At 45.7% G+C, this 24,835-nt stretch overlaps 1 protein-coding gene across 5 annotated transcripts in view; it reads right to left on the bottom strand.

Annotated features, from left to right (window-relative positions):
• The window catches only part of DMRT1 (doublesex and mab-3 related transcription factor 1), a 104,309-nt gene extending 101,336 nt beyond the window's left edge, over window positions 1–2,973 (bottom strand). For 2 of the 5 annotated variants that reach the window (XM_088018966.1, XM_088018965.1), the window contains exons 1-2: window positions 2,891–2,973; window positions 2,596–2,809 (exon numbers count right to left, since the gene is read on the bottom strand). In XM_088018966.1, the coding sequence (XP_087875092.1) occupies window positions 2,596–2,809; window positions 2,891–2,973 (297 nt within the window). Of the gene's footprint in view, window positions 1–2,595 lie in introns of all 5 variants that reach the window. The other 3 variants (XM_028117310.2, XM_088018964.1, XM_028117311.2) reach the window with 2 other exon arrangements.
• Window positions 2,974–24,835: the final 21,862 nt, after the last annotated feature.

Genomic DNA, 24,835 nt, shown 5'->3' on the forward strand with positions numbered 1-24,835 from the left:
CTCCTCGTGGTCCCTCTTCAACTTATCTGCTTTTAAATAACATTGTTAAAGGTTGCAAAAAAAAAGTGTAAAGAAAATAAATTGTACTTTTGCCTACAAGTTAACAAAAAAAGAGACTTTCTGTTGAAACTCGACTTTCAGTGATAGTGAAATGGGAAAGTAAAACATCTGTACCTCAGAGGCCAAAACAGAAGCCAAAAGTTGAAATCAAAATGGTAAACCAGAAACACAACTACTATTTGTTTTAGGAAAACTGTAGTCCAAACTTAGCAAGATGATTAACTTACAAATAATTTTACTCATACCAGGAGTCTTCAGCTTACAAAAACACCCTTAAATAATAATTTAACATTTCATGATTAAGCTTCAGTCTTGAATTTTTCTGTTATTAACCAAGTTTAGAAACAGAATATTAAGGATTTGACCAAAAAATAGCAACAAAAAATACCTACAAATCTCTGAAATATGTCAATGCATGCTTATCCCGATTTACACAAATCCCATAAGTGCACAAAATGCACAGGATATTTATTTTACATGCCATAAACTAAGGACACCTTTATAAAGGCCTCTCAAAGATTTTAAGGAAAAGCTATTTAATAAGGGAAGGTGGGGGGGGCAAGTGATTAAAATGCAATTATTTTATGATCATACCGAAGATCAATTTCACACTATTTCGAAAAGAATGGCTGGTAGGTGGAATTTTACAGGATTTCATCTAGCACAGCAGGAGCCTTCCAGTGTGGAAAATGAAGTTTCGTATTATAGAAGTAATCCTGAGTCGTTTTTATTTTTTAACATAGCAAACAGCCTTTTTGCAGGTTGGTGCGCCTATTAACAAAATTTATTCAAAATGAACGGCCCTACGTAAATACATGTTTTTATTACATTTTGAGGAAAAGTCTCCTCCCAAGCATACTCTCCGCACTCAATATTTAAGCCAACAACTCATGTTCAGACGATTTTTCTACCTACAAATACAACTTCAACGTCCGTAAGTCTTTTTCAGTAAACTCACTGTGATGCATTTTAACGCTACATCAGGATAATCTTTTCACCCACTATAGATTACGCTAAAAACCCATAAAAAAGCAGTTAAGGGAAACCTGTATGCCCATGATTGCACTTCATATATCCAACTTAAAACACATTTTTAAAAAACGAGACGTCTATAAAAAGCATAATCTTTAAGCATTTACACAGTCTTTGTTAAACACTCTTATACGAATTCTTTTCCACGGAGGATATTTACACGTTCCCAGTGAAAAGTAGCGCATCGTTAGTAAACATTTCTTTGGTATCTTTTCATCTTAAATAAACTGTCTTAAAAGGATGAAACAAATTTTAGCTGGAAAGAATGTATATTATTCTCTCCTAAAAAATCCTTTCGGGACACCAAACGACGCGGACAATTTCGGTTTCAGATGCTAAATTCCTGACCTGCTTAGGACGTTTTAAAAAAAGAACTGCAGACGAACCCTCAAACCCGTGCCATTCCCCCCCGCCCCCCGCGCTTCCTTTTGAAACTTCTGAAGTGTTTGAAAACCAACGCAGACGTTAACTTGTACCTGAGTCAGGTCGAGGGGGAGAAGTTAGAAAGCTAATACTATTTTCGCGGCGCTCAAAATGGCTGAAGCGCGCGGCGCGGGCCCGCGGACGGCGAGCTCGGAAAGGGCGCCGGGAGCTCGGCGGGGACCACGCGGCGCCCGCGCGCGCTGCCGCGACTTTTCCAGAACCACGCGACGCGCGCGGTACCCGGAAGAGCGGCGGCCGCCGTCCCCGAGTCGCCCGAGTGGGCGCCCTCCGCACCCCCTGCAGTGTGAGCGCTAGTCTCTGCTCGGGGGCGGGGATCCTAGGGCCTCCCGAGGCGGGTGGGTTCCCCAACTCTCTGCTCCGACAGCGAGGTCGGAGATCCGCGGGACACCCCTCCCCCCGCCCCGCGGCGGGGCGACCCCCGCAACTCCCTGCTCTGAAAGCCCGAGCAGAGATCCTGGGGACCTCCGAAGGCGCGAACCCCGCAACTCTGTGCTCTGAGAAAACGATCGGAGATCCTAGGAATTCTGGGGACCTCCGAGGGCGCGGACCCCGCGACTCTGCAGGAGGGCGGGATCAGGGACGCCCGAACAGAGCGAACCCCGCACCTTACTGTTCCGGAAGCAGGATCGGAGATCCTGGGGATGGATTCTTGGGACCTCCGACGGGGTGAACCCCCTAACTCTCTGCTGGAGGGCGGGGTCAGGGATCCCGTAACTCTCAACAGAGCGAACCCCGCAACCCTCTGCTCTGAAAGAGCGATCAGAGGTCCTGGGGAAACCCAAAGGGCCGACCCCGCAACTCTGCTGAAGGTCGGGGTCGGGGAACCCTCGGAGGCCGAGCAAACCCCGCAACCTCCCTGCTCCGCGGGCCGGATCCCGGAGGACTCCCGGCCCTGCGAGCCCGGCGTGGCGCGAAGCTGGAAGCCCCGGGCCCCGCGCGCCGCGGCCGTCGGCGAGCTCCACTGCCTCTCCCCGGAACCCCGGCACCGCGTGGCTCCCGCCCGGCCCGGGGAACTTTAAGTTGGGGGCTGACCCTCGGTGTCCGGACGCCCGCACTCACCTGCGCGGCCATCACGCGCTGTCTCTCAGCGATCAGGTTGCACTTCTTGCACTGGCAGTCCCGCCACATGCAGAAGCGCTTGTGGCCCTTGAGCGGCGACGCGTAGCCGTGGTTCCTGCATCGCGCGCACTTGGGCAGCCGCGGGGACTTCTTGCTCCCGGAGCCCATGCCCGACGCCCCCGAGCCTGAGCCTGAGCCGCTGCCGCCGCCGCCGCCGCCGCCGCCGCCGCTGCCCCCGGCGCCCGCGCCGCCGCTGTTCCCAAGCAGCGCACCGGCCGCTTTGCCAAAGCCCCCGGCCTTGCCCTGCGGGGGTGCCCCGGCGGCGTGCGGGGCCTCCGAAGATGCAGAGGGCTTGCTGAATGCGTCGTCGTTGGGCATGCTGCCCCAGCGAGAAGTGCGAGGACCGTCCGGCCCCCTCTCGGGTCTGGAGTGGCTGCAAGGGAAGAGCACGGCCAACCGCGAGGCTCCCGAGGGGAAGGCGCAGAAGGCGTGTGCGCTGCAGCCAAAGGTGCAGCCCGAGTGGCGAGGTCCGGGCACACAACGCCTAGACTAGTGGGGGGTTGTGCCCTTTTTTTTCTTTTGGCGCGCGCGCGGCGCAGAACTTTTGGATACTTTTCAGAACGTTCCCGGGACTGCCTGGGCGGGAGAGGGCGCGAGGGAATGCAGCCACGCCCCCCAACTCCAGCCACAGTGTTCCCGCCGGGAGCCAGCTTGCACTGGCTGCAAACACCGAGGGCGTGGCTGCAGGTGGCTGCAAACGCACCTCGAGGTGCAGAGCGGCCGGGGCCAGTGCGATCTCCGTGCTCTCCCAGGTGCCAAGGCCCGGCTGCAGGGGCACACTGCGCATGGAGGGAGCTGAGCTCCCAGGTCAGGAATGTTGTTGTGCATCCTAGTGGTGCACGCTGCTTGGAAGAGGTGCATACCACCCTGTGGGGTCCTCTAGCTCCCTTCCCCCATTCTCCACGTTAGCTCGGTAGGGCAGAGGCTGGCAGAAGCCAATTCGGAAAGCGGTTTCTTTCTCACCTAAGTATGAGATTGAAGGCCTGAGAAAACAGAAATCTCTGCACTTAATCCACAAATAAGACCCCCAAGCGCTCCAAAAATTGGGTCTCTCAGTTCTCCAGTTATTCCTTCCTGCCTTTTGTGTTCATTCGTTCACGAGAGTTCTGCTGGCTCCAGGTAACTCTCAAATGCATAGTTCCAGCCCCTGTTGCTTCTCACTGCTGGTGCATAAAGTTTCTTGTCTTGAGGCACCTTCACATAGGTGCAGGCACGTGACACTCAGCCTTTAAAAAACCTCATTGGGGTGGGACAGGGGGCGTACTTAACAGATGTAGACATTTATCAAAAATTCATCCCACACATAAGATCTATGCATTCATTGTGTGTAATTATACCTTAGGTATTTAACTTTTGCTTTTATAAGACCCTCAGTGGTCTTATAGCCTTCCCTCCCCACACACACACCCCTACCTCACCCCTGTGTGCCTCCTCTCTGTTCACTTACACAGCAAATCCATCCCTAGGCCTGCTGATCAGATCATATTTCTTCCCACACACCCACAATGTCCCTACAACACCAGCCCTTCCCTTGTTTGGATCTGCCGTAGCTTCCAACTGGACTCCCTGTTTCTTAGTCTTCCAGTATATTCCACAAAAACAGCAGCTGGCCCCATGCAGTGGCTTGGTATTGTTTGCCTTGTGAAAAGCAAAAGTTAAATACCTAAGGCTGTCTTTTAAAGGACTTCAGTGACCTCCCTCTGCCTTTCTCAGCCTCACAGAGTTTCCAACAAGCTTGGAAGAGCTCATTGTTGGCCCTTTATCTGTTTTGCTCGGTGCCACTTCCCTAATCTCACAATGGCCCTTGTCCAGCCAGGGGGCTGCCCTAACATCTCTCCCCCACTCTCCTTGCTTTTCCCCTGTATTGGTTCTCAGATTCCAAATTCCATGCCCCCTTCCAGGGGGGTTCAGTCTGCAAAGGATGGAGGCCACCCCACTTGGCTTCCCATCAAGGTGGTTATCTGGTTACCCTCCCTTAGCAGATGAGCATTTTCAGCACTGAGCTCTGAAATCCTCCAACCTACTTTTCCCATTCTGATTCTGAAGCCCCCCTCTCACAGGCTCTTTCCCTGAGCCTGCATTTTCTCCACTAGTGTTCTCTGGCTGAAAATTATTTCCTAAAGAAACTTCTAGCTTTACACAATACCTCATATCCTTACCAACAAGCCAGTGAAGCTCTACTCTGGACAGAGGCCAGGATGCAACCATTTATCTCATTCTGGAACCTGTCAAATGATAACCATTATTTTGTTGAGGAATACTCCTAAATCTTCCATTAAAACACACATGCCAATTGCGATTACCTACCAATTATCCTTTTCCATATATTTATACTTTAATACATTAGCTAGTGCCCAGTTATTCCCAAGACCCAATCCAATTTCAGAGAATGAAGTAAATGCTGGAAACAGTGATCGTCGAGTCCCAAATTACAGGGGAGCCCGTGTTTCTTAGGAGCCTCCTATCACTAGAATCTGTGATGGAGGGATTTAAAGCTACAGACACAGACAATTTGGGGCTAGGAAACTGTGTGACCAAGGTACGAAAACGTAGAACGTGATGAAGTTAGTAGCCTAATAAAGTTTTTATTCATAAACCACAGAGGAGGTATCAGGCACAAGATGATCCAAAAGAGAAGTAGGGAGCCCTTAGGGACGAGCAGAGTCGTTCTGGATATTTTGAGTAGTCTGGCCCTATTGTCTCCTTTCTTCCCTCCCCTCTTTCCAGAAACCAGATCTTGGAACGCTGATGATGCAGGTCTGTATGCACTGAGGTAGACAGATGGCCAAGACATGCTGATGAGTGTGGGGGGAGGGTCTGTTCCAAAACTTAGGGTTAGGCAAAGACCTCTTGGATATGACACCAAAGCACAAGTGATAAGACAAAAAGAAAAAAATGATAAACTGACTTTATCAAGGCGCACCTGGGTGGCTCAGTTGGTTAAGCGACTGCCTTCGGCTCAGGTCATGATCCTGGAGTCCGGGGATCGAGTCCCGTATCGGGCTCCCTGCTCAGCAGGGAGTCTGCTTCTCCCTCTTCCCTCCCCCCTCTCATGTGCTCTCTCTCTCTCTCTCTCTTTCTCTCTCAAATAAATCCTAAAAAATAACTGACTTTATCAAAATTCAAAACCTTTGTACTTCTATTTTTTTCTAAAGATTTTATTTATTTATTTGGCACAGAGAGAGAGATAGTGAGAGAGAGAGAGATCACAAGCAGGGGGAGCAGCAGGCAGAGGGAGAGGGAGAAGCAGGCTCCCTGCAGAGCAAGGAGCCTGATGCGGGGCTCGATCCCAGGACTCTGGAATCATGACCTGAGCCGAAGGCAGCCCCTTAACCAACTGAGCCACCCAGGCGCCCCAACCTTTGTACTTCTAAAGACAGCACTAAGAAACTGAAAAGCCACAGACTGGGAGAAAAATATTTGGAAATCATATATCTGACAAAGGACTTGTATCTAGACTATATTAAACCTCTTGTGATTTAATAAAAAAACAGACAACCCAATCAAAAAAATGGGCAACATTTTGAATGGACATTTCACCAAAGAAAATATTCGAATGGCCAATAAGCACATGGAAAGATGCTTGATATCGTCAATCATTAGGGAAATGCAAATAAAAACAACAGTGAAGAATCACTGCACACCCACTAGGATGGCTATGATCGAAAACAGACAAGTAGCAAGTATTGGCCAGGGTGTAGAGACATTAGAATTCTCAGATATTGCCAGTGGGAATGTAAAAACAGCACAGCCATCTTGGAAAACTTTACCATATGACCAAATAATTTCACCCCTAGATATCTACCGCAGAGAAATGAAAACATATGTCCACACAAACACTTGGACATGAACATCCATAGCAGCATCACCCACTTGAAACAATCCAAATCCATCAATGCTTGAATGAATAAACAAAATACAGTATATACATCCCATGGACTATTATCCAGTCATCATAAAGGATGAGGTAGTGCTACATTCTATAGCAAGAATGAAACTTGAAAATGGTACACTAAGGAAAAGAAGCCAGATTCAAAATATTGTCTGTTCCCATTTATGTCAAATGTCCAGAAGAGGCAGATCAATATAGAGAGGATCACCAGGAGCTGGCTGGGAATGGAGAGGAAGTGCAGATGGGTATACGAGGTTTTTCTGGGGGTGATGCAATGGTCTAAAATTGTATTGTGGTCATGGTTGCAAAATTCTGCAAATTTATTAAAATTATTGGTATGACTAAAATAAGAGAATTTTATGGTATATAAATTATGCCTTGGGGCACCTGGGTAGCTTGGTCAAGCAGCTGCCTTCAGCTCAGGTCATGATCCCGGGGTCCTGGGGTTGAGCCCTGTGTGGGGCTCCCTGCTCAGTGGGGAGCCTGCTTCTCCCTCTCCCTCTGCCCATCTCTCTGCTCACGCTATCTCTCTCTCTCTAATGAATAAAATTTTTAAAAATTATGCCTCAACAAACAAACAAGCAAAAAACACCACGATATACAATGTGGTTCCATTTCCGAAATAAGAACTAATGTGGATTTATATCTGCTTGATAAGCTGTTTAGCTCTCCCTGGGTTACCAGATTATGGGGGATGATCTCCTTATACTTTGTTTTTATGTTTTTTTGCAAAGTCGATCCAGGTTCTGGCACCCTCCATTCTGCCTCTCCCCCCATGGCTGTGTGGTAAGGGCTGACATCTGGGTTGCGGCAGAGCCGGCCCAGCCTCAGCCCTGTGGTCAACCTCAGCTAGCCAGCATTCTTAGCACTAGAATTCAGAAACCAAGCTCATTGCACAAAAAATTATTACATGTTGTGCTTTCTAGTCATCATAGTTCTGGGGTGCTTACACTTTACTATCCGATTTTTGAAGACACTTGGCATGGGCACCTGGGTGGCTCAGTCGTTAAGCGTCTGCCTTCGGCTCAGGTCATGATCCCAGGGTCCTGGGATCGAGTCCCACATCGGGCTCCCTGCTCAGCGGGAAGCCTGCTTCTCCCTCTCCCGCTCCCCCTGCTTGTGTTCCTGCTCTCGCTGTCTCTCTGTCAAATAAATAAACAAAATCTTTAAAAAAAAATAAAAAATAAAGACACTTGGGAGGCATTACTTTCACCATCAGAAAAAAACAATAACTTATTAGTGAGGCAGTATAGCATCATATTTAAATGCCTAGCTTTGAATCCCAGCTGTGTGACCTTAGACAAGTTTCTTAACCTCTCTGTGACTCAGTCTGCTTATGTGCAGTAGAAGGATAATAATAATATCTGCCTCAAAGGATTGTTAGAAAGTTAAATTAGTTAGTACTCATGAAGTGCTTAGAAAGGTATCTAGCACCCAGTAATAAGTCTGTTGTTGTTGTTGTTGTTATTATTATTATTATTTCCATATTGGAAAGAAAAAAAGAGTGAGAGAAAGCGGGGTACTTATACATATAACCTTCCACATGTTAGTATAATTTAGCAGGGGGTGGGGAGCTATATTAGAAAGCATCAGTGATAAATTTCATCTACTTTGCATTTTGTCCATGGAAAGCAGTCCTAGCCCCTGGTCTTGGTGCAACAGGTCACAGGGAAAATTCTCTGTGGTGCTTCTGACCCTATATACGAAGCTAGATACTATATGAGTCAAATTATTCAGCTCAAGGGTCAAGTGTGGAGCTCTGAGTAAAGACTCAGTGTACAGCTGTGTGGGGGCAATGCCCCACGGGATGAGCAATAGGAATCTCGGGAGGAGTGAGCACGGGACAGCCCCAGGCGCTGCATGCAGGAGAAAGACAGCCATGGGGCCATGGTCCCACGGGATCTGAGCAGGCACCAAGGGGAAAACGGGACCTTTTAGGTCGTGGGAACAACGGATGGAAGGCTGGACACTGGGAGTGAGCCTGTGGGTTGGGGGAGAGGGCCCAGGCATGCCAGTCTGGAACAGAGGAGTCAAGCTGGAGCCCAGCAGGAGATAAGGTTGGAAAGATAGGGTGGCACCTTGCCTGCCAGCGAGGAATTTGGCTTCTATCCTATAGGCAAATGGAGAAGGATAAAGGTTTTTGTCCTTGAGGTGTTTGAGGAATAAAAGTGGCGGGTCTGCCAATTGCTGGGTGATGTGGACAAGCCACTTAACCTCTCTGGTCGCTATGAGGAGATGACAATATCAGAGGGTTCAGAGTTATTTGCAAGATGCCCAGGACCATGCCTGGCACACACAGACGGAGGATGGAGGATGGCAGTCAGCGAGCATCCTGGAGAGCGTGGCTGCCTGGGTTCGAGTCCTGGCTTTGCCACTTACCAGTGACGTGCTGCTCCCGGGCAAGTCCCTCACCCTCTCCAAGCCTCCCTTTCTTCGTGTGGAAATTGGAAAGGACCTGAGAATTATCATAATGCAATGACTAACATATGTAAAGGGCTCGGGTCAATGTGTGCAAGAGATTGAGCACAATCTTAGTGTGAGCAGTTGATTCAGAATACCACAGGAGAAGCTTGAACCACCAGCAGAAGATGAGGGAAATTAGGAGGCAGCTTCTAGGATCTGAGCAGTTGGCTAGTTCTTCCCAAGTAAACTGTTGCCAACAAGGTCAGTAATTAGGAGCCCAGCCTGGAACTTGGAGGTGAGGGGCAGAAACTCTGAGTAGCAAGCATCTGTCACAAAGCACTGTCCACACATTATCTGAGCATCTGGGGCCCATCTCAGGCCCTAAGACTGAAGGAAGCAATAAGGTGGCACACCAAAAGTGAGCCGAAGAGCACGGGTGGGAGCCCATGGGAGGGAGGAGTCAGCACCCAGGGAGGCAGGGCTCTGTGTTACTCAGGGCAGAGGCTTACTGCCTGCAGGGGACCCCCACCCCCCGCCTCGGGGCAGCCCTGTTTTCTAAGACTGTGCAATGATTGATTTTCACAAGTAATGCCCCCGTGAGTTAGCAACAGAAGTTTAAATCCTGTTCTATTCCTTACCCTTTAAGAAAAGAATATAAATATTTTATAATTTTTCCCATGGAAGAATTGTTAAAATGTAAATGTTATGACATTTAAAGGGAAAAGCTTAAGTAATCTAGAAAAAAGAAAAATCACTCAACTTGAAAGTTAAACGAAGTGATCCAGAGAAAATGCACTCAGCCTCCAGAGAAAGTAAAAAAATGTATTCTGAAGATAACTGTAGATGACTTTTCAGTATTAACTGCTGTTCTGAGATTGTCAGCAGCATAGTGACCCTTTTATATTAACCTAAAGGAAAAGAAATGGCTTGCCATCCTAAGTTTTTCTTGTGGGATTAATTGCTTAAAATTTCAAGAAGAAATTTGGTTAAAAATATTTATTTTAGGGACACCTGGGTGGCTCACTTGGTCAGGTGTGAACTCTTGGTTTCTGCTCAGGGTATGATCTCAGGGTCCTTGGGTGGAGGCTCTCCTCCCCGGACTCCCACTCAGTGGGGAGTCTGCTGGACAGTCTCTCCCTCCGCCCCTCCCCCCACTCGCCCATGTGCAATCTTGCTCTCTCTCTCTCTCTCTCTCTGGCATAAATAAATAAAATTTTTATTTTTGTCAGAGAGAGAGCACAAGCAGGGGGAGTGACAGGCAGAGGAAGAAGCAGGCCTCCCTCCGAGCAGGGAGCCCGATGTGGGACTCTATCCCGGGACCTTGGGATCATGACCTGAGCCCCGAAGGCAGATGCTTAACGCACTGAGCCACCCAGGCATCCCAGTAAATAAATCTTTAAAAAATATATGTATTTTAGACGGTGATTAAAGAGCACACTTATGATGAGCCACAGAGTAATGTATAGAATTGTTGAATCACTAAATTCTACACCCAAAGTGTGTTAACTAACCAGAATTTAAATGAAAACCAAAAAAAAAAAAAAAACCGTATTAAAAAAAGTAAAATGTTAGGTTCAAAAAACTTTATTTTACAAAGTTTAATTAGGTGGAGAAAGAATAACAATATACCTTTAATGTCTGAGATTCGTAAAGAGCAAACACATTCAAATTGCTATTTTAGGTTTTAACTTACAAATGCCTTCTTTTAATTGACCATTTAAAAACAAAGGTGTCTAGTTTTTAATTTTAACAATCCCCCTGAAATTACTGTCTATTTATTTAAGTACTTTCTCATACAGCTAATGCTCTGGTAAATTGAGGCTCTTGCAAGGTTTTCCTGTGCCTTCTGCTGTGATAGTTTTAAAAGACCAGAGGAAACAGTGAACACAAATCCTGAAATAACATTTCATTTAAGAGTTTCAAATGAATTGGAAGTTAAAATGTATATCAACAAATGTGCTCAGATACATCTCCCATTGGGTTCAATAGCCACTATCTTGCTGATTTCTCAGTTTGCTAACAAAATAAAAAGAAGACAAACAGATAGATTCACAATGCTAATACTGCCAAGATAAATAACAATGTAAGTGTGCCTGGATTTTTACCATAGGCCTTTTACATGAGGCAGAAGCACTGAGAATAGTAAAATGAATATTTTGTGGCTGATTCAAAGTTTAAAAATTGAAACCTTTAGGAGACACATATATCAGTTATTATGTGCTTTAGCAAGCTCCCCCCGCCCCAAAGAAGACTTTGTCAGGTTTCCACTTTCCCAACAAATAGAAGGAAACTATACTAAGGTTTAGACATACATTATAAAAAGAAAAATTCATCTAATCCCAAAAGAATGATGGGTCAAGAAGCTAGACAGTGAGGATGACTATGGCATTTGATGCCAAGATTAGGTTAGACTAACCCTAATCATTATAATTATTGGCACAAATTATTTAAAAACTACCTGCAGGGATGCCTGGGTGGCTCAGTCTGTGTGGCTGACTCTTGATTTCGGCTCAGGTCGTGATCTCGGGGTCATAGGATCAAGTCTCGCGGCGGGCTCTGCTCTTAGTACAGAGTCGGCTTCAGAGTTTCTCTCTCCCTCTGCCCTTCTCCCACCTCTAAATAAATAAATAAAATCTTAAAAAAAAAGACAACTACCTGCAACTATAAAATGACAAGAAATAATTATTTATATATTTCTATACCACTACCAGTGAAGAGTCCCCCTTCCCTGGGACTCCAAGGTCATTGGTTGGGGTTCTGCCAGCCCACAGCCAGATTTGCCACCACAAGGCAGGCGCCATCTTTATGCAGCGCCTCTGCCAGCCAGTATGTTTGCCCTACATGACTGCCATCTTGTACACGTGCACTGGTGTGGAGCGGGTCCTGGGCGGGGCAAAGAAGCTTCTCCCTGCTCCCTTTCAGGCCCTACTTCCTGCCCAGAAGACAGGTAGTGTCTGTTTCCCCCCACCCACCCCTACACACTGCAAACTCAAAGGGGTCTCTACAAGGGAATACGCATAATCAACTGTTGTAGACACCAGCACAGTGGTGTTGGAGGTGGTGGGTGGTAGGAGTAGAGGGTGGGATTGGTAGCCTTATACTCAGTGAAAACTATTGATACGCTCTGAAGTAGGGGTACCAGATGAAATACATAAATATTGCATGGGACATACGTACACTAAAAACTATTTTTCCTTGTTGATCTGAAATTAAAATTCCACTGGGTGTTCTGTATCTTTTATTTGCCAAATATGACAACCCTAATTTTATAGGTCCTGGGAAATACCATTTCCCCAAGTCCTCTTAGGAATAGGAAAAAATAAAACACTTTTTTTTTTTTTAAGATTTTATTTACTCATTTGAGAGAGAGCACGAATACTCCCTGCTGAGCAGGGAGCCCGATGTGGGGCTCGATCCCAGGACCCTGGGATCATGACCTACGCCAAAGGCAAATGCTTAACCAACTGAGCCACCCTGGCGCCCCCCAAAAAACCATTTTTGGATCGGGGTCCTCCAGCTATACCTCTGTAGGCCAGATCCAGATGAGCGTATGTTTCCTAGCGCCCATAGGCTAAGAATGGGTTCTACATTTTTAGATGGCTGGAAGAAAATGAAAAGTAGAATTTTTGTGACACAGGAAATTATATGAAATTCAAATTCTGGTGCCTATAAAGTTTTATAGGAACACAATTACACCCACTCCTTTATGTGCTGTCTATAGCTGCTTTGGAGATAGAAGGGCAGAGCCCAGGAGCTGCAACAGAGGCTGTATGGCTCACAAAGATTAAAATATTTTCTATCTGGTCCTGTTACCTAAAAAGAGTGTGAATCCCTGCTATGGACTTCCATTTGTTTTTGAGGTTCCCAGTATGTTTTTTCTTTTTTAAGACAACATTGCAAAATGGGATAATACATTTGGAGGTACATTCAAAGTCTTGCGTGGACAGCAGGCTTGGTCTAAAATGAGGGACCTGTCTTTGCCCCTCAGGTTCCCTCCCTCCCGCCAGGCCCCTCCTGGCTGGTGGGTTAGAGGAGGAATCCGACATAGACTCCTTCTTGCCAGCGCTCAGGATTACCAGGGAAGACAGCCACATAAATAAAGCGTTCGGCTGGATACGTATTAAGGAACTGTATCAAGCCTGGGGAGGAGAGGAGTCATGCCAGGCAGGCGGGGGGGGCAAGCCTATTTCAGCCCAAAAGGAAGACAAAAGTACAAATGCACGCAAGCCTAGGATCTACTCCAGACACGAAGATGCGGGACTCGATCCCAGGGACTCCGGGATCACGACCTGAGCCGAAGGCAGTCGCTTAAGCAACTGGGCCACCCAGGCGCCCAGAGCTGGGATGTTTCAGGCTTATCACGGACAAGTGTGCTGTGAAAACTAATAAAGGGAAACCTCATTTAAAATGGAGATGCGGGAGCACCAGCATGGCACAGTCAGTTAAGCGACCAACTCTTGATTTCAGCTCAGGCTGTGATCTCCAGGTCCAGAGATAGGGCCCCGCTGGGGGCTCTGCTTGGGATTCTCTCTCCCGCACCCTCTGCCGCTCCGCCCCCCCCCGGCATGCTCTCTCTCTAAAATTAATAAAACCTCAAAAAAATTAAAAATAAGATAAAATAAAATAAAATAAAACGGAGTTGGGAAGCCAGAAGGGAGAGCTCTGGGGCCCTACCACTTGCAGACCCCAAGGGGAGGAGACAGTACCTTGCATTCCAAACAGGAAGGGGCCTATACTTTGCTACTCCCCCCCCCCGCAGGAAGGAAGATCTTCTTCTTGCCCAGGAACAGCCCAGCCAATGAGAGACAGGCACAACTCGGCCAATGAGAGGCAGGCACAACTCGGCCAATGAGAGGCAGGCACAACTCGGCCAATGAGAGACAGGCACAACTCGGCCAATGAGAGACAGGCACAACTCGGCCAATGAGAGACAGGCACAACTCGGCCAATGAGAAGCCACTGTATTTGGAACTGCCAGTTTACTCCAATTGATATTTTGTTTATAACAGCCCCTCCCAACTCCCCCCACCCACCCTTTATAAAAAGGTGTTCCTCTGCTTTGTTCGCAGACTTGCCTATTGTTTTCCCCCAGCTTCCTTCTGCGTGCTGGATGCCATTCTCTGCTGTTCCTAAATAAACTTGTTTTTGCTCGTAAAGTAATGTCAGTTTATTTTTTAAGGTGAACAGTGTGAACAGTGATAGCAACTTAATTAGGGTGATCTGCACTGAGCACTGTTGAAGCCAAAGCAAACAAGACAAAGGGGCAGGTAATTAACAGTTATTTGCGATGCAGATGAAAAAATTCTGTAGAAAATCGGAGAGGAAAGGAGGGGAAGATTCCTGTTCATCAAGGAGTTATGACTGGTGTCAGAGCTGGTCTTTTGGACACTCAGAAGCAAGGGGTGTGAAGTCTATAGAGTCTTTTCCATGTTTTTGTTTGGTCTTGCTCACAGCTGTATCTCCACCACCTAGCCCAGGACCTGTGATGCCCTAGTGGCTCATTAATGTTTGTTGAATGAATGAGTGGATTTTTAAAAAAGATTTTATTTATTTGAGAGAGTGAGAGAGAGAATACGAGCAGGGAGAGGGAGAAGTTAACTCTCCTACTGAGCAGGGAGCCCGATGCGGGCCTCGATCTCAGGACCCTGGGATCATGACCTGAGCTGAAGGTAGATGGTTAACCAACTGAACCACCCAGGTGCCCCAACTGAGTGGATTTTAAAATAGGTACATATTTTTGAATGAGTAATACAGCCTTGGGGTTCGAAAGTTAAGAAATTAAGAAAGCTGGAGAATGAGGGGTGCCTGGTTGGCTCAGTCAATTAAGTGTCTGATTCTCGATTTTGGGTTAGGTCATGATCTCAGGATGGTGAGATTGAGCCCCGTTTTGGGCTCTGCACTCAGTGGGGAGTCTGCTTGACATTCTCTCTCTCCCTTTCCTCTGCCCCTCCCCTTGCTCTCTCTCTCAAATAAATAAATCCTAAAAAGAAAAAGCTGGGGCTTTTTCTCCTATATATATAAAGATATCTATATCTTTAAGTTTATTTGTTTTTAGTAATCTCTACACCCATTGTGGGGCTCAAACTCATAACCTCGAGATCAAGAGTGACACACTCTTCTGACTAAGCCAGCCAGGTGCCCCTCACTGTATATTCTTTTTTTTTTTTTTTTTTAATTTTATGTATTCATTTGAGAGCAAGCGAGTGAGCGAGCACAAGCAGGGGTAGGGGCAGAAGGAGAAACTGACTCCCCGCTGAGCAGGGAGCCCGATACGGGGCTCGATCTGGGATCATGACCTGAGCCGAAGGCAGCCGCTTAACGACAGAGCCACCCAGGCGCCCCGGCTGTGGAGATTAAATTAAAGAAGAAAATGAGGTGCGGGACAGGGGAGGGAACCACTTCTGGCCTTCCTTTCTCGTGTGGCTGGGCGGTGACCCTCAGGATTCTCTTGTGCATGTGCCCTCCACCCGTTTACTCTCCCTCCCGTGCCGGGAACAACTGGATGATCTCGAAGTGGGCAACATGGTTGCAGCCTGAAAACATGATGCTAAGTAACAGACACCAATCACAAAGGATCACAAATTGTAGGATTCCGTCTATATGAAACGTGCAGAAGAGGCAAATCTGCGGGTTGATGGTTTTCTTGGGCTGGGGGTTGGGGGCAAATGGGGCAGGAGTGCTAAGGGTACATTTTTGGGGTGATGAAAATGTTTTAAAATTGATGAGGTTGCACAATTGTCAATATACCCCAAACCAGTGAATTGTATACTTTCAATGGGCAGATTTCATGACTTGTGAATTTTACTAAAATAAATTTGTTATTTAAAAATGCCCTGGAGAGGGATGTCTGGGTGGCTTGGTGGGTTAAGAGTCTGCCTTCGGCTCAGGTCAGATCCTGGGGACCTGGGATCGAGTCCTGTATCGTGCTCCCTGCTCAGCAGGGACTCTATTTCTCCCTCAGCCTGCTGCTCCCTCTGCTTGTGCTCTCTCTCTCTCTCTCTCTGACAAATAAATAAAGAAAATCTTTAAAAAATGCCCTGGAGGGAAAGCAAAGTAGAGGAGGAAGAAGGGTCAGAAGGAGTCAGGAGCAGCCGAGAGAAAGGGCCACACTGAAGGTGCGGGTCCCGTGTAACAAGAGGCACCAAGGCCTAACCCTCAGTAGTGGCTCAGTCTCCAAATGCTGGGTGACCTTAGAAAAGCCCCTTAACCTCTCTGTGCTTTGCCTCATGAAATAATAAAAATGAAATAAAAAGAAAGAGGTGGAACTTAATGACCTAGGGTCTCTTGGCCACCTAAAAGTCTGCAATGTGCCTCATGCCTCATGCTGGGGCTGGCAGGGGGAAGCCAGAGATGGGAGGAGAGCAGATATACTGGCTGGACCTCTCCCCTCTTCTCTTTGCCCTGCTCTGCACCCTGCCCTCCCCTTGAACCCTAGGTCTTTGTTCTGCTTCCCTCAACCCTGGGAGTCCATGCAAGCAGGGGAGAGTGTGAGGGCTGGGTCAGGTCAGGGTCACAAGGAGGCCCGGACAGGAGCCTCACCCACAGATATGATTCCACTTTCTGGGAGAGATGATCGACCTTGGGAAGGAACTTGGGAAAACGGATGCAGAGCCAAGGCAAACGCTCCAGGCAGAGAGGTGGTTTTCCGTCTACTCAAAAGGACAGCTTGGCCATCATTAAGGTTAATTAGCATCCTTCAGTATATGAGAGGGACCTGTACCAGATCACATAAGTGCATCATTTTTATTGTGGTAGGGTTTACATAAAAGGTACCATTTTAATCATCTTTAAGTGTGTGGTTCAGTGGCATGAAGTACAGTCACAAAGTTGTGCAACCATCCCCACCAACCAGCTCTACTTTAACATTTTTAGATGGAAGTAGAAGAAACAGAAACTGCAGGAATCCTAAGTGTTCTCCTCCATGAATGTCTACATTGTATAAACCCAGATAACTGCCATCCAGATCGAGCTACACACTGCTTATAGAACTCCAGAAGGCTACCTCTTGACCCCTCTCGTGGATGATAGTTTGTTTTTGCTAACTTTAACTCTTTGGGGGGAAGAAAAGTTTTTCTGCAAACAACTTAGGTGGTTTCGCAAATTGCATAGTCAGTATCTCGGTGTTTCATTCCTGAAGGTTCAAGTCCGAGTGTACTGAGGCAGGAAGGGACTGTGCTAGGTCAGCGAACACGCTGCTCTCCAAGGTTTGCTCGCCTTCAGCTGGCTGCTATCCCCACGCAGCGCATCCAGGGGCCAGTTCAGGGACTGAAAAGTTCTCGCTGGAATGTGCTCTAAATTCTCAGTGCCAATGGAACAAAGGCGACAACCTTTCTGCGAAACAGAATGCAGAGAGATTTTCTTCTTGCTGCAGGTAACCTGTTGGGGGACGTATCCAAACCTGTGACCCATCAGTGACGTCAAAATGTCTGCTGGTTCTGCAACTGCCTTAAAGGGGGCATCGCCTGGCCCCCTACATCATTCTGTAGCAGAAACTGAAAGCTAAGGTTAGCATGAGCCTATGATTATTTTTTCAGATTTTAAAATTTAATTTCTTATGGCCATGTAATTGACACACACACACACACCATTCGTTTTAGCTGTGCGCCAAAGAGGCTCCAGATTTGTACACGTTGCAAAATGATCACCGCGATACGTCCAATTAACGTCCATCGCCACACACAGCTACAGTTTTTTTATTGTGATGGGAACTTTAAATACCCACTCTCATAACAACTTTCAAATATACAGTATGGTATTATTAACTATAGTCACCATGCTACACATTACATCCCCAGGACTTATTTTATGGCCGGAAGTTTGTACCTTTGCCCCCCTTCACCCATTTTTGTTTTCAGTGAAATCGAGGCGGGTGAAGGAAGCAGCAGAGGAGTTAGGGAATAATTCATCGGACTAAGAAAGCTGCCTGTAGGAAACTCGGGAAAATAGATGACGAAGGAAGCTTGAAGGACAAATCGGAGGATCATATCGATCCCAGATCCCAGAGAGAGAAAGAGATCACACAGCTCCGGTCAAGGAATCCAGAAGAAGGCAAAAACAACGCCCCATTGATCTTCAGCTCCAACCTTCCTACCTGCAAACTGGCTCTGCATTTTGTTACCTTGGCCGAAAGTACGGCCAAAGCTCCTGTGTTTTGCTCACCACTGAGCCTAACACAGGGGCCTGGCACCTGATTAAGAGTCAAGGACTGGGGAGCAAAGGAGGAAGAACCAGCTAGGATTGCCCCTCTCTAGCTGGAGAAAATGGCCAGGACAGGGAGGGTGGGAGGCAAGGAGAAAGGGTCACCAGGAAAATGGTCACTTCTTAGAGTGAGCCGGACTGGTGCTGGACTTCCAGGGGTAGGCACAGAGGTACATGGGACAAGGAGATAAGCCTTAGGGTTTTTTTGTCTTTGTTTTTTTTTTTTTTTTTTGAAGCTAGGGGGAAAAAGCCGTAATTATGTGTGGCGACGGAGGGTAACTAGACTCACATGGTGATCACTTCACAGTATATACAAATACCGAACCATTTTGTTGTACACCTGAAACTAATAGAATGTTACCTGTCAATTATATCTCAATCAAAAGAAATTAGAGCAAGGGAAGTAAACAGAACGAATGAGGCAGAAGTGCCCAAGGAAGATGGGGGAAAAAAAAAGAGCCTTTTCTTTAAATCAGTGGGAAGGGGCGCCTGGGTGGCTCTGTGGGTTGAGCTTCTGACTCTTGATTTCCATTGGGGTGGTGATCTCGGGGTCGTGACATTTAGCCCTGAGTTGGGCTCTGTGCCAAGGCTGCTTGAGATTCTCTCCCTCTCCCTCTGCCTCCCACCTCTCTCTAAATAAATAAAATCTTTAAACGAGAATAAGGCAAAATAAAAATCTAAGAAAGATAAAGAAAGAGAAAGCAAGGCATAGATTGGGAGTTTAAATGTTTAGCCTTCCTGGCGGAAAGTGGGGAGTAAATGGAACCATAACCACAAAGTGCTGAATTTCCTTGGCAAATCAAAACCACGGAGACGGGGTTTTTCAAGTGAATGCTGTAAGCTTTCCGGCCACAGCAAAATGAATGTAATTTGATTTCCCTAAAAATACTGATTTTTAGACTTTATTAAGCTTTTCTGTGTGACTTAGTACATGATCAACTTGGGGGCATGTTCTACAGTTATTTAAAAAGACTGTGCTCGGGGCGCCTGAGTGGCTCAGTCGTTAAGCGGCTGCCTTCGGCTCAGGTCATGATCCCGGGGTCCTGGGATCGAGCCCCACTTTGGGCTCCCTGCTCTGCGGGAAGCCTGCTTCTCCCTCTCTCCCACTCCCCCTGCTTGTGTTCCCCCTCTCGCTGTGTCTCTCTCTGTCAAATAAATAAATAAAATCTTTAAAAAATATAAATAAATAAATAAATAAAAAGACTGTGCTCTACTAGGTATTTACCCCAAAGATACAAATGTAGTGATCCCCAAGGGGCACTTGCATCCCAATGTTTATAGCAGCAATGTCCACAATAGCCAAACTATGGAAAGAGCCCAGATGTCCATTGACAGATGAATGGATAAAGAAGGCATGGTATATATACAATGAAATATGACTCAGCCATCAGAAAATGAAATCTTACCATTTGCCACAGTGTGAATGGAACTAGAGGGTATTATGCTAAGCAAAATAAGTCAATCAGAGAAAGACAATTATATGATTTCACTCATATGCGGAATTTAAGAAACAAAACAGAGGAGCATAGGGGAAGGGAGGGAAAAATAAAACAAGATGAAATCAGAGAGGGAGACAAACCAAAAGGGGCTCTTAACTCTAGGAAACAAACGAAGGGTTGCTGGAGGGGAGAGGGGGAGGGAAATGGGGTACCTGGGTGATGGGCATTAAGGAGGGCACTTGATGGAATGAGCACGGGGTGTTGTATGCAACTGATGAAACACTGAACTCTACCTCAAAAATTAGTAATACACTGTGTGTTAATTAATTGAATTTAAATAAAATTAAATTAAATTTAAAAAGTAAAAATAAAAAGACTGCTAATTCTGGGAGGTGCAAAGTTTGAACATACGCTCAAGCTTGAACATATATTCAAGTTTATTTTGTTTTCATATACTCCACATCTTTATTTTATGCCCGTGTGATCTGTTGATGTCTGAGGTCAATGTGCTCAAGTGTCCCTACAACCACAAACATGCATCTGTTCATTTCACCTCTTGTATTAGTGGGGTTTTGCTGTATATAATTTGAGGCCGTGGTTCTGGGGGCATCAAGACTCATGAACTCATGATTATTACATATTCTCAGTGGATTATGTCTTTAATGGAGAGTAAAATATCTCTCCTGGTCCCTTGTAATGATTTTTTTCTTGAATTTTGTTTTGTTCAGATCAATATTTTCTACACCTGATTTTGCTGTCCTGGTGTATCTGTTTCCACACAAGATTCTTTCATTTCTACTTTATAGAGCAAAGTGAACCAACATCAAAAAACACACCCACAACTTGAAAATTTCCATTAGATTTTTTTTTTAAAGACTTTATTTATTTGAGAGAGGGAGAGTGAGAGAGTGCGAGACAGCATGAGCAGGGGGAGGGTCAGAGGGAGAGGGAGAAGCAGACCCCCTGAGCAAGGAGCCCGATGTGGGACTCGATCCCAGGACCCCAAGATCATGACCTGAGCCGAAGGCAGATGTTTAAATGACTGAGCCACCCAGGCGCCCCCCATTAATTGTTTTTTAAAACAACTTTATTGAGGTATTATGAGGTATAATTTATAAGCCATGCAATTCACCTGCTTCCAGTGTACAACTGAGTGATTTTTAGTGAATGTACAAGTGGTGGGCTCATCGCCGCAGTCGGTTTTAGAACATTCTCATCACACCAAAGAAGTCGCTTGTGTCCATTTGCAGTCACTCAGCGCAAGGAGCCACTAATCTATTCTCTGTCTCCACAGATTTGCCTTTCCTGGACAGCTCATAGATGGAACGGTATAATATGTGGCCTTTTGAATCTGACTTCTTTTACCTAATGCAATAGTTTTGTGGTTCATCCACGCTGAAAAGTATTTGACCGTACGGAACTCTGTGGAACACCACTGTATTCACATGTACGGAACATTTGGTTTATTTATTAACCAGTCGGTGGACATTTGGATTTTTTGACTATTATGAGTGATTCTACTATAAACATGTACATACAAGTCTTTGTAAATGCCTATGTTTTCATTTCTCTCAAACAGATCCTAGGAGGGGAATAGCTAGGTTACATGACAATTTTATATTTAACTTTTTAAAGAAATGGCCAAATTGCTTCCCAGAGTGGCTATCCTGTTTTACCTTCTCATCAGCAATGTATGAGGGGTCTGGTTTCTCTACATCCTCTCCAATCCTTAATGATTTCTGCATTTTTTATTATAGCAATCCTAGTGGGTATGAAATGTATCTCATTGTGGTTTCAAATTTCCATTTTCCTGCTGACTAACGATGTTAAGCATCTTTGTATGTACTTATTGATTATTCTTATACCATCTTTGGTGAAATAACTATTCAAATATTGTGCTCATTTTTTAATGGGGTTGTCTTCTTATTATTAAGTTTTAAGAATTCTTATTCTAGGGCGCCTGGCTGGCTCATTTGGTAGAGCATGTGACTCTTGATCTCAGGGTTGTGGGTTTGAGTCCTACATTGGGCATAGAGCCTATTAAAAAATAATAATAATAATTCTTATTCTGGATACAAGTCGTTTATGAAACACATGACTGACAAATATTTTCTCCCAGTCTGCAATTTGTATTTTCATTTTCTTAATGGTGCCTTGGGAGTGTAAAACTTTTGAATTTTGGTCAAGTCTAATCCATCAATTTTTTTCTTTAATGTCTTGTGCTTTTGAGTGCCAAAGCTAAGAAATTTTGCCTAGCTCAAAGAAACACCTGGTTTATCCAGTTGGAGGGTAAGTTGCTCGCAAATAGGAGGTGACATTTCTAGGTTTGTTGTTTTTTTTTTAAAGATTTTATTTATTTATTTGAGAGAGAGAGCACACAAGCAGGGGGAGCAGCAGAGGGAGAAACAGTCTCCCCGCCGAGCAAGGAGCCTGATGTGGGACTCGATTCCAGGACCCTGGGATCATGACCTGAGCCGAAGGCAGACGCTTAACTAACTGAGCCCCCCAGGCATCCCCATTTCTGGGTATTGATGTGATTTTAGAATTAGGGTTTCCAGAATGCTTGTTAAAGTAAACTCGATCCCGGGACTCCAGGATCATGACCTGAGCCGAAGGCAGTCGCTTAACCAACTGAGCCACCCAGGCGCCAAGGGCAGTTTCTTGAGTGTCATTTTTCCACTGAGCAAGTCTCTGAAGTTTTGTTAAGAAGATCAAGTGCGTTGTGAACAGAAGTTAAGCTTTCTTTCCTCCTTTTGTGTTTTTAAGAATCCAGGGTCCTTCTGAGGAAATTGGGAAGGGAAAATAAAACCCCAGCTTTTTCCTTCGAGTTTTGGGGAAGAGATCTTAGAAGGGACAGGCATGTTTATTCATTTTTAATAAATATTTGTTGAACGTCTCCTAAGTTCCAGGCCCTGTGCTGTGAACACGGCAGATGAGGAGCAAACCCCCTGGAGCTTCCATTCCAGGAGCAGAGATAGACATTTTACTAAGAAGCACAGAAATGAATATGTGTGTGCAGACTGGGAGGAGTTTTACAAATGAATCCACTCAAGGGTGCAGGGACAGATGGTAACCAGGGGCTGATACAGATAGGAAACCTAGGAGGGCTTCTCTGAGGAGGTGACTCTACGCAGAGACCTGAAGGATGAGCCCAAGTGGTCAGGCTGACGTGTATGGAGGAAGAAACAGCTAGAGGAACAGCGGGTATGCAGTCTCTCATCAGTGATAACCTCTTTGCAGAAAATACTGGGGCTTTTGCTTCAGTATAATAAGACCTGACATTTGGTGGCACTTCCTGGCTTCCTGAGTGTTTTCCTGGAGTGGGGCAGGTTGGCACCGTATTCACCACTCAGGATGAAGGAGCCCAGGCTCTGCGCCATCCCATTCCCCGCCCAGCTCACCACACCTGGAAGGGAGGACGAAACTGGAGGCTGTGCTCTGGTTGTTTTAAAGTAGCTCATGTTGAAAAGGAAACTTTGAAAAGTCCCCAGACACAAGTGGTTTTATTTCAGGCAGCAGTCTGGCAGCTCATTTGATGCTCAACAGAAATAACTAGCCATTTCTCGAAATAAATGGCGTTTTGAATAGGACAGAGGCCTAGAAGGAAGAGGCCCTGGCTGTAGATTTAACTGTAAGTCATCATCATAAATATAACTTGTTTCATCAGGCCTGTAATAAGGTTCTTCTGGGCAGAATGAGCTAGGAGGCGGCTGTGGCGGGTGCAGGTTTGAGTAATGGGCGATAGCGTCAGGCCACTGACAACACCACACATTTCTATGGAAATTACTTTTAATATTGAGTTACTACAACTTAATGGCCACATTTTTCTAAAGATTGGCTAAATCATAGACCACAACCTCCTCTCATCATTCATAAAATTAAAGATGGGACAGCAAAAAGGGTCGAATCCAACCCAGTCAAGGAAGAACACTATGTCACACCTTTACTTTCCTCACTAGAGCTGTTAAAATTCGTCCATGAAAGGATCCAAGGTAGTGTTCCTCACCTTTGTCGTTCACGATCACCCCCGAAGGAAAAGAATTTAACTTAATAAATGCAAATCAATTAATTAAGCTTAAATAAGATAAATTCTATAATGTGAAACACATAATGTGTACTTTAATTTCTTCCTAATGAGAGAAATTAAACAAATGGTGAGGAGTAAGATCTCGTCAGATAGAGTTTGACTTTGGAGGAACACAAGTCTTCGTAATGTCTGGGAATTTCTTTGTCCCCCAAGAAATCAATTTTTACCTCTCTTCCTCTTGAGAATTCATGACCTAAAGGAGAAGCAAGGAAAGAAAACACACGCGCGCGCGCACACACACGTGGTAGAGCTACATTATCCTATTGTCTTTTACAGGATGACACTACATGGAATTGGAATGGTCATTGCACTGGTTAATATAATGTGTCAACTTGGCTAGGCTACGGTGCTCAACTGTTTGGTTAAACACCAGTGTACATGTTGCTGTGAAAGTCTTTTGTAGATGTAATTAATATCTACAATCAGTTGACTTAAGTCCTTGTTGTGGGTGGGTCTCATCCAATCAGCTGAGGGCCATAGGAGCAAACACAGTTTTCCCTAAGAAGGAATTCTGCCTGGGGCACCTGGGTGGCTCAGCCGGTTAAGCCTCAGATTCTTGGTCTTGGCTCAGGTCATGATCTCAGGATGGTGAGGTTGGGCTCTGTGCTCTGCATGGAGTCTGCTTGTCCCTCTCCCTCCCCCTCTGCCCCTCTTCCAGCTCTCTTTCTCTCTCAAATAAATAAATAAATAAAATCTTTAAAAAAAAAAAAAAAGAAAGGAATTCTGCCCAATGGCTATAATATAGACACCCGGGCAGGCGTCCAGCCTGAGGGCTGGCCCTACCGATTTCTGACTCATGACCTCCACAGCTGCGTTAGCGACTTCCTTAAAATAAATCTGTTCTCTCTCTCTCCCTCTCTTTCTCTTTTATAATTCTATCTGTCTATCATCTATCCATGTATCTATCTATCTAAAATCTTGGTTTCAAAGGGAAAATAAAATTGAGTGCCTCCTATGTGATCGCCATTCCGCTATCCCTGGACTGTCTTAACGGAGCTGCAAGGTAGGGATAATCACCTCTGTTTCATGGATGAGAAAACTGAGACACACAAAGTTGACGTAAAACCTGCCCAAGGTCATGTAACCATGAAATGGCGGAACAAGATCTGAACCAGGACTTCCCGACTTCCGAGCTCCCAGCTTTCCAGACAGCACTTGCCT

The sequence above is a fragment of the Eumetopias jubatus genome, unplaced genomic scaffold (assembly GCF_037043125.1).
Source record: "Eumetopias jubatus isolate StellerSeaLion01/CBP00866 unplaced genomic scaffold, mEumJub1_p1.0 scaffold_15, whole genome shotgun sequence".
Taxonomy (NCBI): Eukaryota; Metazoa; Chordata; class Mammalia; order Carnivora; family Otariidae; genus Eumetopias; species Eumetopias jubatus.